The sequence below is a fragment of the Notolabrus celidotus genome, chromosome 22 (genome assembly GCF_009762535.1).
Source record: "Notolabrus celidotus isolate fNotCel1 chromosome 22, fNotCel1.pri, whole genome shotgun sequence".
In the NCBI taxonomy this organism is placed as follows: domain Eukaryota; kingdom Metazoa; phylum Chordata; class Actinopteri; order Labriformes; family Labridae; genus Notolabrus; species Notolabrus celidotus.
Genome location: NC_048293.1, coordinates 16,608,966 through 16,622,980, shown reverse-complemented (window position 1 = coordinate 16,622,980; position 14,015 = coordinate 16,608,966). Strand labels below are relative to the sequence as shown.

Here is a 14,015-nt window from a genome sequence, read left to right as displayed (position 1 = left end):
GGAAGAGGAGATCCATGTATTATGAATGAAGAAACATCGCACCCTGGCACTAAAGCTTGTCTGTTGCGAAATGTTTATTCAGTAAACTACTATCCTAACACTGTCGACCGGCTGAGCGGAAACACATTTAGCCTCGTCCTTTAACAAAGTCTGAGAATATCAACAAGGGTTCTGTCTCTAAAGGCGCTCAGATCTTTTTTCTTTTTGTCATGCTGTGCATTATCTAACAATCTCCTGCGAGCGCTGCTTCACTGCAGATGGCAAAAAACAGCAGTTGGTAGATCTCCCATAATTCTTATGTGGAAGGCATCTGTAACATAAGATGACATCACAACAAAGAGGATGCTTTTCTATCATCAGTTCTCAAAATAAAATCACATCTGTCAGTGAAATGTTTCAAGTCTACGAGCATGTGGTCCCATTACGTAACAGCTGCTCAGGCGAAAAAGAGCTGATCCACCAACAGTTGTGTTTACTTCGACAGTTGATTACTCATCTGTTGCATTCATTTCTAATGTCAGTGTATAGCGCCACAACATTTTTGGATTCAGTTCCATTCTTAAAGGCGAAAAATTAGACATCTTAATGTCTGAGGATGGGCTGGGAATGAATCAAACAGCCTTTAAGTTAAGCTATACTGCATGGTTTACTCATGAGCATGTGTGTTTACAGTGATCCAGATCAAGAGAAGACACTCATAGTGTCATTTTAGAGTTAAATGAATCATTATATATCATCAGAAATGAACCATTATGAAGTTTTTGCTTTTAACCAGCTTTCACAACGCTCTTAATTATATACACTGCGAAAACTGAAATCTAAGTAAGATGGAATATCTCAGATGAGGGTGAAATTTGCTTATTTTTTGCCTGATAAGATTTTCTCACTAAGCAGTTTTTATGTTAGAGTGTTTCACTTGATTTGAGTGTTTTGGGCCTTAATTATCTCAGTAAGATATTACAGCTTGTCACTGAGATTTTATGACCTATATTGAGTAATGCATGCTTGAAACTAGAATATCAACTGTTACAAAGCTGTTTCATCAACACTCACAAGCATAAAACTGCTTTTTCAAAGTCATCATTTCTTATTTCAAGCATGAAATAAGAAATCATGACATTGACACAATTGTATCTCTTCACACAATTAAAACAAATGACAGCCAAGTGTAATCCACTGCTTTTATTTTTTTTATTTTCAATGAAACAATATATAATATGTACTAATCAAGCGGCAACCTCCGGTCTAAAAATATGAGTCCAATGCGGAAGTGTTAAAAGCTGCAGTTCATCGAGGATCCGCTTGAGGCTGGCTCCTGAAGTACCGGAAGTCACATACACATGAATGGGGAAAAGACGATCTTTGCAGCATTAATAAACATGTTTACAGCCTGGTACAAAAGATGAGTGTAGTCTGAATAGCTAATTTCTCGATGTCCTCTCACTGTGAGGGGGGGTTAATTTTTTTCTAATTCGGTAATTTAGAAGATATTGAGATTACTAGTCTTCCAATGAGAGGCACATCTGACTGCAGGAACACTGCAGCTGTTGGCTAGGAGGCTCAAAGCCCGCCTCTTTACGTCACACTGGCTCGACAGAAGCAATATGGCTGCCGCAGCCAGTTGGCCTCAAAACAGCTCTTCAGAAACAGATGGGTGACGTCACGTATACTACGTCCATATTTTTTACAGTCTATGGTACTAATATATACTAGTACAGTTGGCACAGTACTGTAAACTGACACTTAATATTTAAACATTTAACATTTCAAACCGTTTCAATCAGAAATAATTACATTCAGATAAGCTCTTCCAAATTACAAGGCAGAAAATGATCCTACAGAATGAGACATATATTAACTTTTGTCTTTCCATCAAGAAAAGTAAATTAGTTTTTAGTATAACTTTGCTGGTTTCAAGGAATGTAATGCCTAGTGCATGTCATTATGTCAAGATAATGGCAGTAGGTCGCGGACTTGGCCTAATGGTTATGTTGCGCGCCCATGATTTAGTTGATATAGGTATTTCTGGGTTCATTGAAGTTAGATATTTTTACTTGTTTTGGAAAGTCTTGACAAGCCAAATTTTCTTGTTGTATTTGCAGATAATTTTGCCTAGTTTAAGTAATATACACCCAATTTTTGTATTTTTTGTCTTGTTTTTGAAGGCTGGCTTTTTGCAGTGTAGGTTTATGGAATAACAGTACAAGCTGCCCAGCGGATGGCTGCCCTACAGATTTCTCAAAGAGCCACCTGCATTTTTCAAGTTAGGCTTTAACTTCTGTTTTGTTCTATTCCCTGGTAACCATTCACACTTCATAATCCAAATGCTGTCATGTCAGCCACAGCAGTCTTATTCTCCATGTTACACAAGAAGCTTAATAATTCAAACACAGTCTGCTTTCAAGTAAGTCACCCAACCCACAGCTTTGCTTTGCTGCAGCCTTGAACAATGCAGTTCCTCTGTCACGCCCTTCCAGTCTCCTACATGAAATTCCTTCCCGACAAAGCAATGTGTTGATATCCAGGGAGGGGCTGATCTCACACCCTCTAGCTCTCAGGCTAGTGCAAAGACCGAGGGTGTAGCTGAACTCAACTTTAAGTACATTTGTCACCCCTCTTCTAAAGACGGGAAACAATCACCTTAACAGTAGTTTGATTTTATTCTTTAAACAAGCCTCTGTTTGGTTAGTTGTTGTAACGCTCGTGTAGGTATGTGTGTAACTGATGACAACCAGATGGAATCTTGCTCTAACCATCTGACTCTTTCAAAGACTCGCAATTTTAGACTCTGGGTTGCGTTTATAACTCAGTGACTATGATAAGTGTCAGATGTTTTCCAGCTGGCAAATGAGCCCGTCAGTCTCTCTGTGTGCAAGTCAGCTTCTCATTCAACCAACAGCTAGCAATGTCCTCCTCTTAAAGAGAGTAGCTTGAAGTAATCAAAGCGTGAAATGACACCCAGAGCTGAGGATTTGGTAAACACAGCTTGAAAAAGAGGGCTGCATGAGAAGTGGGGAGCCAGAGGAGGTCTATTTGATGCGACTTGTCATCATTACAAGGGCGTCATGTTTTATTTTTAGATTGATTAGGGAGGAGGGCAGCAGATGAACCTTGCTCTGACTTTGCTCTGATATGTTACACTAGAGATTTCCCATATTGAATCAGCACAACACGATTGGTTATTCACATAAGGAGGGATCAGTTTGGACAAAAACTAAGCCCACGTAGGGTATTATTCATGGTTGAATGATGGCTATAGCTCCCAGTCTGAACAAACACTGTTATTTGCACACAGAAGGGAAGGGTTGTTTGCCTTGATCCTAAACAGCCCTGCAGGATAGTTTGCTTTCTGATAGCATATAGACTTTATCAGTTGCTGAAATGACACACCTGCATAGCAAACAACTGCCAGCAGCATAACTTGGATTACTTCCCTTTTCAGTTATTATTTTTAGCTCATAAAATAGCAATGGAAGCATAATTGTACAAAGTCCTCCTGATTGATTATGTATTAATTGTACTCTTCGTATTAATGATTGGGCGTGTGTCTTGATTTTATTTATATTGTCTAAGCTCGCTTTCGCCCTTGGTCACGGCACCCCTTTAGTCCAACTGGGTGCCGTCCTGATTGTTTGCTAGTTGTACTCTTCTTGATCCGAATTGGATTACTTCCTTATTTGCTCCTTCACGCTTCAGTGTAAACTTTTGATTCTTTCCTTCATTGGATTCTACTTTTACTTAAGTCTGAATTGAGTTCCTCCCTTGAATATTACATTTACTCTTTTCAGTCTGAGTTATGTTTCATTCCTGATCTGTTTATCATTTTTCTTTTGGTTGTCCACATTGGGGTTTGTCCATGAAAATGTGTCACCCTTAAGGCTGATTTCTACTGCTGTGTCGCCCCATGCAGCAGGGGCTGAAGCGGACATGAGCACCAAATACTTGTGCGTCGATGTGTCAGTGTCACGCAGCATTTCTTCTCCCAAACGCTTGAGGGCAGTGTGGTCTCTCTGATATCCCGTCGCCTGCTTCCGTCCCCGCTACGATCTCTGTTTACATTTCCATAGTGATTCAGAGCGTGTTATGTTAATCTACAGCTGATACATGTTGCATACATGGACCCCCCGCGTAGGCTACGCCGTCGATTCGACGTAGAAGTATAAATCAGACTTTACTCCTCCTACTCTGGATTTTGCTCCTTCCTTGTTTATTTGCTAAATGCACTTCTCTTAATTTCAATCAGGTTTTCCTTTGACGATTTGCTGACTCCTCAAGATCACCGGCTACTTTAAGATTCTTCTTCTTTTGGCCTCTTCCTTTTAAAGACAGGACAGATTAAAAAAAAGAGACAGGAGACAGGAAATGGGATAGAGAGAGTGGGGATTACATGTGTCAAATAGTCACAGGTCAGGAGCCAATCCACTGACAAGTGTGATAAGGACCCCGCCTTTGCACCAAGCAGGCCAAACTACTTCCACATAATTTTCTACTTTTACTCTCTGTGGCCAGAATTGGGTTTCTCTCTTTTAATTTGTTGCTTCTATTCCTTTTAGCCTGATTTGGCTTTCTCTGTGTTTATTTGTTGCTTCTGCTCCTCATTGTCTTGGTTACTTGTTACTTTAAACTTTCTTTGTCTGAATTGGGTTTGTTTTTGGATGGTTCTCCTTTTCTTACAAGAATTTGGTCCCTTCCTTGAATATTTGCCATTTTTACTCATTGTTGTCTGAAGCTTATTCCTCCTTTGATCATTTGTTAATTTCATCTTCCTCGTCTGAATTGGGTTCCTCTGTATTTATGTGCTGCTTCTACTCTTCATAGTCTGAATCAGGTTTTATTTTGGTTAGTTGATTCTTTTACTTTCTTAGTCTGTATTAGGTTTATGCGTTCATTATTTGTTGCTTCCGCTCCTGATAATCTGAATTGGGGTCTTTTTTAAATACGTAATAGGAAATGGATCCTTTCCACAAATATTTGCCATTTTTAACCCTTCGTTGCCTCAACTGTGTTCCTTGTTTGATCATCTGTTCATTTTACTCTTTACCTATTTGGTTCCTGCCTTTAATTTTTCATTGTCTGAATTTGATCCCTTCCTTGAACAGTGCCATCTATGAAATACGCAGCATATTCCAGTTATGCCAGCTCAATGCATTGCGTGTGTGAAACCCCCTCTCTCCAACCAAATGCCATCTGATATGGTACACTTGTGCTAATGCTTCACATGATTTGTTGCTACATCTGTCAGTCGTGCAGACTAAATGATACTTAAGGCTGTACCTCTCCCTCTCTCTCATTAATCATGCAGGATCCATAGATAATGGATGGTACTCTCAGTGTCACTATAGCCTTTCACTGCTTACTGGCCAGACGGATCTGTTAACATGACCTATATACACGCGAAGGCCTTTGTCCATTCAGACATGCGTCATTGAACATGAAATCAAACAAACCATGGCTTCTTGGTGGATCACTTTTTACAGTATTCAGTAAAATGACATAATATTGTCTCTGCAATTCATTTCCAACCACTGCTACTCACAAATCACCCTTTAAATACTCTTGCTCCAGCAAGGGTGTTAAAAATATACAGTCACTGTCTAGGTATGACCACAAATCTGGGGTTCGTGCCCTGGAGTAGCAGCCCTTTCTTTGCAACTACTCACCCAACCCTTCTGGTTGAATGCGCGTGCAAGTGTGTAGGTGAAATATGAGAACAAGACATTTCCCAGTGACATAGGAGACATACTGCATACACATACACGGCATTGCCTTCAACTTTGGCAAGAACTTCGAGGAACAATGATCAAAAAATACTTAAATGCACGTTTGACTTAATAATTAGATTCAGTTTGATTAATAGGATATAATGCATACATTATATATGCATTAGTTTTCTATCTTACACAGTGTAGTCCAGGATGAACAGAGATCAAGTGTGAGTAATCAAACAGAGAGGTTTCCATTGTTCTCCCCTCGATGGATCCAGTCAATCTTGCTATTGTCTGGAGTAAAGCCTCTTTGCTGTGCCATTTAGAGACATTAGCAGATGAAACAAGGACTCAAACACCAGCTCTCACCCAGCTTTACTATGACCTGTCAATGCCTCTATGCATTGCTCCTAGAAAGACATGTATACTAATGAAACACAGGGTGGCATGTGTTGAATGTTAGGGCTGATGTCTAGTGTCTGACTGAGAGAGAGTACTGTTTATGCATGATGAAGCTATTTAATTCAAAACCTTTACATGAGTGAAAACCATAAATAATTATATAGTTTCAGATCTCAGTGAACCATATCACGAAGGGGATAAATCGGCATCTGGGATTTACTCTGTTGTGACATGTGTGCTCATATATGCTCCTGTATTTGTATATTTTCACACCTTCTCCTACACACATTGCGCCTATTTTAAAATTTTTACATTGGCTGCCTGTTTCTTTTCGAATTGATTTTAAAATTATTTCACTAGTTTTTGAGGCGCTGCATGGCCTCGCACCAGACTACATACCAGGGATGCTTTTAGTGTATAAACCAGGAAGGCCTCTGAGATCCTCTGGCTCTTCTCTTTTAGCTGTTCCTCAGAGGAGAACGAAAACATTTGGTGACGCTGCTTTCAGCCACTATGCTCCTAAACTATGGAACAGCCTGCCAGAGGATCTGAGGGGAGCTGATAGAGATATCCAGACTTTTAAACGTAAACTAAAAACATGTTTATTCAGTCTGGCTTTTATGTAGGGTTTAACAATCTTATTACTTACTTTTTACTGTTATATTGATTTAAATGTTCCTTTTATTATTTTACCAATTTTAACTATTTATCTTATTTTACTAACTCTTATCCTTACCCTTTTTAAATGTATTTATTTTAACTATTTATACTCTTAATATTAATCTGATTCTCTATTTTAAAATCCATTTTTATTTTTTAATGTCTTGCCATTATTTTATTTCTGCTTTTTTTTGTTTTCAATCGCTGTAAAGCACTTTCAGTTGCATTTGACTTGTATGAAAGGTGCTATATAAATAAAGCTTGATTGATTGATTGATTGATTGATTGATTGATTGATTGATTGATTGATTGATTGATTGATTGATACAGAGCTCACTTCCTGGTTCCTACTCCCTTCATTCTTCCTACCTTTCACTCATCTCCTTCTGTAGCACTCTACTCCCTAAACTTCACATAAGCCAGCTCAAGCCATCTGTGTATGATGCATTCTAATTCTTTCCATCTGTGTCCTGTAACATGGTTTGTGTTCTTCCGTGCAGGTTAACTTTGTGGCATGTCAGCTGTTCGCCCTCCTGATGGCTGTGTGGTTTCGGATCTACCTCCACCCCAGTAAGACCAGTCCTTTCATCAGACATGTGGTGGCCACTCTGCTGGGCTTCTACTTGGCTCTCTTCTGCTTTGGCTGGTGAGTCACGGCTCTGGTTACCCTGCAGATCTTTTCTTGTCATGGCTGTCATGTCACATACTCCTTCCTTACTGCCTCAGAATATGCTCCTACAGTATTACTCAGTGAGATCCTTTTCTTGGCGACTGTGGCAGCGTTCCAATTTCCAACTAACATAAACACATATCTACTGTATGAGCAGCTGCACTGTTTCAAAGGATGTTGGTAACCTAATGCTCCAGTAATTTGCTTATGAAATATTATGTGATGGCATGTTATGAAAAGTTATGTTATGTAATGAAGTCCGCAGTTGTGCTCCAGTCAATGATTTTCCACATTTCCAAAAAGGTCACTCAATTAAATGATCGGACGACAAGCACTCCTTTAGTCATCAATGAACCCTTACATCTTGATGAAAAGTAGCGCCAAACATTTGCCCGGTTTCTATCACTTTATTCAAATTTTTGCTCTTTTGGTATTGTTCTTATTGTTGCTGTTGTTGGGCTGAAACCTCGAATCTCCAAAACTACAGCTTTCCATAGAACAGGATTCAGTCACACGCTCTTTTTAATGCTTTTCATTGGCTGAAATGTTGTAATGTCCACTGGCAGGCACTAACAGCGACTAAACAAATTACTTTTTGATGAAATATGGAATTACACGGTTTCCATCTAACAGCAGTGATATTTACATATTGAGGAAAAGTGGTGCCAAACATTTGCTCAGTTGCTATTTTAAATTCTTGTTCTTGAAGCAATGTAAATATTATTACCGTTGTTGGGCTGAAACCTCGTATCTCCAAAACTACAGCTTCCCACTAGGGCTGTCAAAATTGCTCCAAAATGACGTTCGAATATTCGCTGTAAAAAAAAACATAGGTTCGAACCATTCGAATATCTATATTTGCGCATTATGTCAATCACAGGTGGACAAACTAATACAAAAAGATATCTACTTGTATATGTGTTTTTATTTAAAGGTGACATATCATGCAAAATTGACTTTTTAATGGTTCTCTACCTGAAATATGTGTCCCTGGCATGTCTACAAACCCCCCGAGAATGAAAAAAATCCATTCTGCCCCTGTTCTGATTTCTCCACCTTTCTGTAAATGTGTGTGAAACGAGCCGTTTCAGACTTCCGTGTTTTTGTTACGTAACAACAATATCCGGTCTGTCACGGAGTCAGAGCTCGGAGCTTGTTCAGCCCATAGACTGTATAAAATAATACTGAATCCCCCCCTCCGTTTTTCATTACCTGCACAAATGTGTGCTAACAAGGAGCTTAGGAGGGAGGCATGCTAGTTGTAGGCTGTCTTAATAAACACAAAGGTCGGTTTTACTCCCAACGTCTGCAGATTTGAAGATCTAGTGGATGATTTTTATTTATCATGGATAAGTGCTAGTGCTAGTTAGCATAGCCACATAGCTACATGTTCGTAGCTGTAGCTGTGTACCAAGACACACGTCGACATACTGACAAATAAAACAACAAGAAACACAGAATCTGTGACCAATCGTTCAGAAAGGTCCTGCTACAGGCGCCTCTCCGTCAGGATCAGATTCAGAGGGTTGAAGTAACGCCATCTCTGAGCAGCCGTGTATATTCAGCCAACATGTAAACATTAGATCAACGTGCTGGAGAGCCGAGGCACATCCACTTCCTGAGGGGGCGTGGTCAGAGGGAAAACAGAGTGTTCTGAGGAGGACTGAAGAAGAGGGCTTTTCAGGCAGACCAAAATCTAATTTCAAAGTGTTTTTTTGAACATAAACTTTAAAGACATGTTTTGGGGACCTCTTAGACCAATATATATTGATGAAAAAAGCGTGATATGTCACCTTTAAGATATAACATGCCTAAAACATACCTACACATTACAAAACAAGTAAATGACCTAATGGTCTATACCGTAACACTTTTAAGACTGGAGACTTTTCGCTCGCTCGCTCGCCCCCCTCCCCTCTCTGTGCGCAATGCGCTGCGTGAGTGCTGAACAAGACTTGTGCGAACAATTAAAGGTCCTGACTCTTGTCCCTAATATAGGCAGGCTTCATTCAGTGATTGAAGCAAATATTATTAACATTAATTGAAGTTAAAAACGAAAAAGTATTCCACTTACATTCTTGGCGCTTGTATAAAAAAAGAGAGGAAAAACTGAATTTTATCCCAGTGTCACTGATTGTTGGGCTCTTTTAGTCCACTGTCAATGTAGGGTCTTAGGCCTGACAGGTTATTTGCCAAAAACACAAGACAGTCAGTGTGAAGAGGCCCAATCTCTTTTTATTCACTGTATTCCCAGCGGAGGAAAAGACGCGTTCAGAGCGCACTGAGGATCCGGGGACGGAAGGATTTCTCTCTGCAGTCTGCTTCACGCTGTGCATGTGTGACTCCTGTGACCTGTCCCTGACCTGTCATGCAGTGCGCCCACTCGCAAAACAGCCACCGATGTGTTTTTTTCCACAGTCGAATATTAATTTTCACAATCGAATCTCCGTTTTTTTTAAATATTCGAATATATATTCGAATTTAGAATATTCGTTGACAGCCCTACTTCCCACTGAATGGGATTCGGTCACAAGCTCTTTTAAAATGCTTTTCATTGGCTGAATTTTTTTTAGTCTCCACTGTTAGGCACGAAGAGTGACTAGAACACATTCATTGGAAAGAAAATAAATAAATGAAACATGGAGATACAAGGTTTCTGACTGACTGCAGAGATATTAAAGTGAAAATCTAAAAACTTGAACTGTTTGCCACATCAAAAAGGAATTTCAATCAATCTCGTATGTCACTTTATTGTGTTTTTAAGGACAAATTGTTTCATCTATTCATACAAAATGAACTGTTCTTGAGTGTGTTTCACATGTAGTCCGAGCCTTTGGACGAATTAAAGTCTGCTTTTCTGTTCATGCAGAAGTTAGTGTCACAGCTGAGGGCGAAACAGAATAAGCATTTTGTCTTCTGCAGCATATTCACCCTCAATCTGGTCACTAACAGTGGGCTTTTTTTTCTCATGGTAGGATGTTTTGCAGGCTTGTTAGCTTGCAGTAGGCTAACTCTACTCTACCATTATAAAGACCAACAGTCAGGGAGAACCTGTTTCCTTTTACGTTGAACCACAATGCGTGTTGCTTTGTATTCACATGTGTTTGATGGGTTAAAAAAAGACAAAGTAGTCATAGCAGTTCAAGCAGTCGGGAGGCATCGAGTGGTTTTTTAACAGCTTCTGTGAGGGGCTTGCAGTTTGCATCTCCTGTGCACATGTAAGAAAAGAAACATCTCACTCTGCTTTCTTCACCCCGTATTTCACATAATGAAACTCTGCTGTGGAGAATTGAATGAACGGGTTTCCCCTCACTCATTTAACACCCATCCCTTTGCAGCAGCTACAGGCAGCAAAGACTAAATTATAGACCATGTGAATCATTTTGATAACGGTCCCTTTTGCTTGTGTAGGTTATAAGACAGTCTCTCGAATAAGTTCAGTCTGTTTCATAGCCAACTTGAAAATCCTCACAGGAGCTTTAACTTAGTTATGTTCCTGTCTAAAACTCAAATTTTAAAGTGAATATATCCAAAAAAGACATAATTAATGCTGCAGAGATTGTTGCTTTAATAATTGCTAATAAAGTTAATTTGATTTGATTTTGATTTTTAAATGTTCTGCATCCACTCTCTTGTCATTCCTGACATTCCTTGTCCTTGTTTGGCACTTGTCCTCCCCGCCCCTCCTCGTTCTCCCTCACTCTGCCCTCATCTCTTCATCCTTGCCAGAGCAAATGGGTCGATCGGGTAGTAACTGATATCCAATTAGAAAGCTATTGCCCTGTTATAGACAACCCACTGTACCTTTGGCAGAGTGCCTCTCAAAGTGCTGCTGTGTGTATCTGTGTGTGTGTGTGTGTGTGTGTGTGTGTGTGCGTTCAACAATAAAAAAAACAGGGTAACTGTAAGCAGACATTCAAGAAGAGGGAAGATGCTGACCAGGTGAAACGTTACCTGGTTATCAGGTAAGGGGTTGTTGAATTGGATCACCGCACAGATGGACGCTTCTCGTGCATGATGCGGCTGGCGGCGAGCTGCGGTGGGATCAGGTTGTTTGTTGTGGCTGAAGGAGATGATGTTGAATAATTCATGTCTGAATCAGAAGGAAGATCAGCGAAAGCATAACATCACAGTGTTACACAGCTTTCTGACCCATGTCGACCGATATGGATCATGAATAAATCAAAAATGAGCAAATTCTTTTCATAAAATAACCAAAATGTTCAGTTTCAACATTTATTTTGTTTATCATATATAAGTCTGTCTCACCATTATCATCTCTCCCTCTATCCCTCTTTCCAACCCCAACTCGGTCGAGGCGCATGAGTCTGGTTCTGCCCAAGGTTTCTGCCTGTTAAAGGAAGTTTGTCCTAAATCCTGCAAAGTGCTCTACTCATGGTGGATAAAGATGAGATCAGACTGAGTCCTGTTTGTAAGATGGGACTGGATCTTATCCTGTCTTGATGTTGGGTCTTTGTTAATAATATAACATAGAGCAGGGGTTCCCAAAGTGTTGGTCGGGAGCCCCTTGGGGGTCGTGAGATCTCTTCCAGACTTTTCTTTTTTTCCCTAAGCGGTCTAAAATTAGCACATTTTACCCATTATATTAAAAAATATCAACAGAAATACTAGCTGAACTTGAAATAAAACCTTGAAAATAGGAAATGTTATGAGTTTTCTGCCTTTCTTTTTGCCAGATGACTCCTAAGTTTAAGGTTAGCGAACAGTTAATTATTAAAATCGTCAGTAGCAGTAGGTTTATTCATAACAGCACAGGAAACACAGACACATGCTCAGGGAGGTGGGTTAAATTTCTGCAGACCAGCTAAATGAAGCCACATTAAATCACTTTGAGGGACAGTGGGGGTCGTGAGTCTTTGGCATCTAAATTTTGGGGGTCGCGGGCTGAAATGTTTGGGAACCCCCTGACATAGAGTACGGTACATACCTGCTCTGTTTGTAAAGCATCTTGAGATAACGTTTGATGTGATGGTGCTATATAAATACAGATTGATTGCTATCAGTTTAATATTTCTATCCGATGTGTATCAGTTCTGACATGTACAAATGTAGCCTTTATTTGTTTTGACACTTCAAAATGTTATTACACTCGCTTTATGTCAGGCTCAGTGATAAGATGTTAAGTGTTACTGTAATGGCTCTGTAAGTTGACAGTCAGGGCGCTGAGGCAGATCATCAAAAAAAAAACGTGAGAAAGATTAAGAAAATGAAACTAAGAAGAAGTCAGATGACACGTGTAAAGAGCTTTTACTGAAAGTGGTGAATGAGTGCTGATTAATGTTGTAAGGTGACCTTGAGTGCCAAGAAAGGCGCCTATAAATAAAATGCATTATTATTTATTATTATTATGATTATTGGGCAACATAAGTCGTATTTAAAAAAGGGGACGTCTTCTGTGAAAAAGTGAAAAAATATTACCACATCTAGGAATCTTGAAATTGATCAGGGCTTCCCAGCTTCTGTGTTGAAATACAACCAGAAAAAGAAGTTTATGTCTATGAAGCTCTGCCAAACACTTTTACACACTACAGCAATTAAAAGAGCATAAGCTGCTTTAAATACCCACAAATAGAGACTTCTAAGAAGTGTGTTTTTTTCTGTTCTTGGTCCAGCGCTCCCTACAAAGTGCTTAATGTTCCTCACAATTCAATGTCTGATTTTTACAACACTCTATGATGTAACTTCCAGCGTCCTAAAACGCATCTCAATTTGTGTCTGCCACCTCACTGGCATGTGTTATGCATGAATGCATCAATGCTGGCACTTTTGCATTTTGCAAACTTTCACCCTCATGCACACACATTAGAGGAGTTTCAGTGTTTTGTTCTTTTTTGGCACACACTTTTGCTGCTCTGTCTTTGAGCACCTGGCTGCAACAGCCCGTAGAGGATATGCCTCTCACGAAGCTGCACAGTGTTGTTGGTTTTTTTATGATTTATTCCCTCTCTGTGAGGAAGCACACACATTTGTTTTTAAAGTCACAGAAGAAAACAACAGCAGAATGTTAAACATTTGAAATATTTCTCCAGTCACGGGGAGTTCAGCTCATTTGAGCCTTTTGTGGATGTGAGATCAAATCGTCTTTGATAGTGGATAGGATAAAAATCACCAAGGTGTGTTGTGCTCTAATCAGATTTACTTTCATTCCTTGCTCTTTTTTTTTTTTTATGTCTGTTCCTTGAATCCAGTCAGCTTGTCCTCCATTGTTCTCCTGTCAACCCCTGCTGCCTCTGCCATCTCTGTTGACCCACTGCTAATACATCATGGCGTCTCCCTCACCTGGAGGGCTTGACGTAGCTAGCATCCCACACTGTGCCCTTCAGAGACCCATCTGGTCTCTGCTACTGTCGCTGAAGTGTGTTCGTGCGTCACAGGCCAGTTCACTGTAATGATGCCATATAAGGAATCTTACATCTGGGTGGTATTGGAATCAGAAAAGAACATAGTGTGATGATGATAATCTCGCTTACCCTGTGAGTCAAGATGACACACTAGTGGTACAGAGGTGCGGCTTCCCATGGCCCGACAGTGTGACTTTGGTTTTGTAATGCTGTTAT

At 39.9% G+C, this 14,015-nt stretch overlaps 1 protein-coding gene across 1 annotated transcript in view; it reads left to right on the top strand.

The window, feature by feature from the left end:
• mboat2a (membrane bound O-acyltransferase domain containing 2a) overlaps positions 1-14,015 on the top strand; it is a 68,114-nt gene that overhangs the window by 29,717 nt on the left and 24,382 nt on the right. The window contains exon 2 of the mRNA XM_034675502.1: positions 7,268-7,413. Coding sequence (XP_034531393.1) covers positions 7,268-7,413 — 146 coding nt within the window. The remainder of the gene's footprint in view (positions 1-7,267; positions 7,414-14,015) is intronic.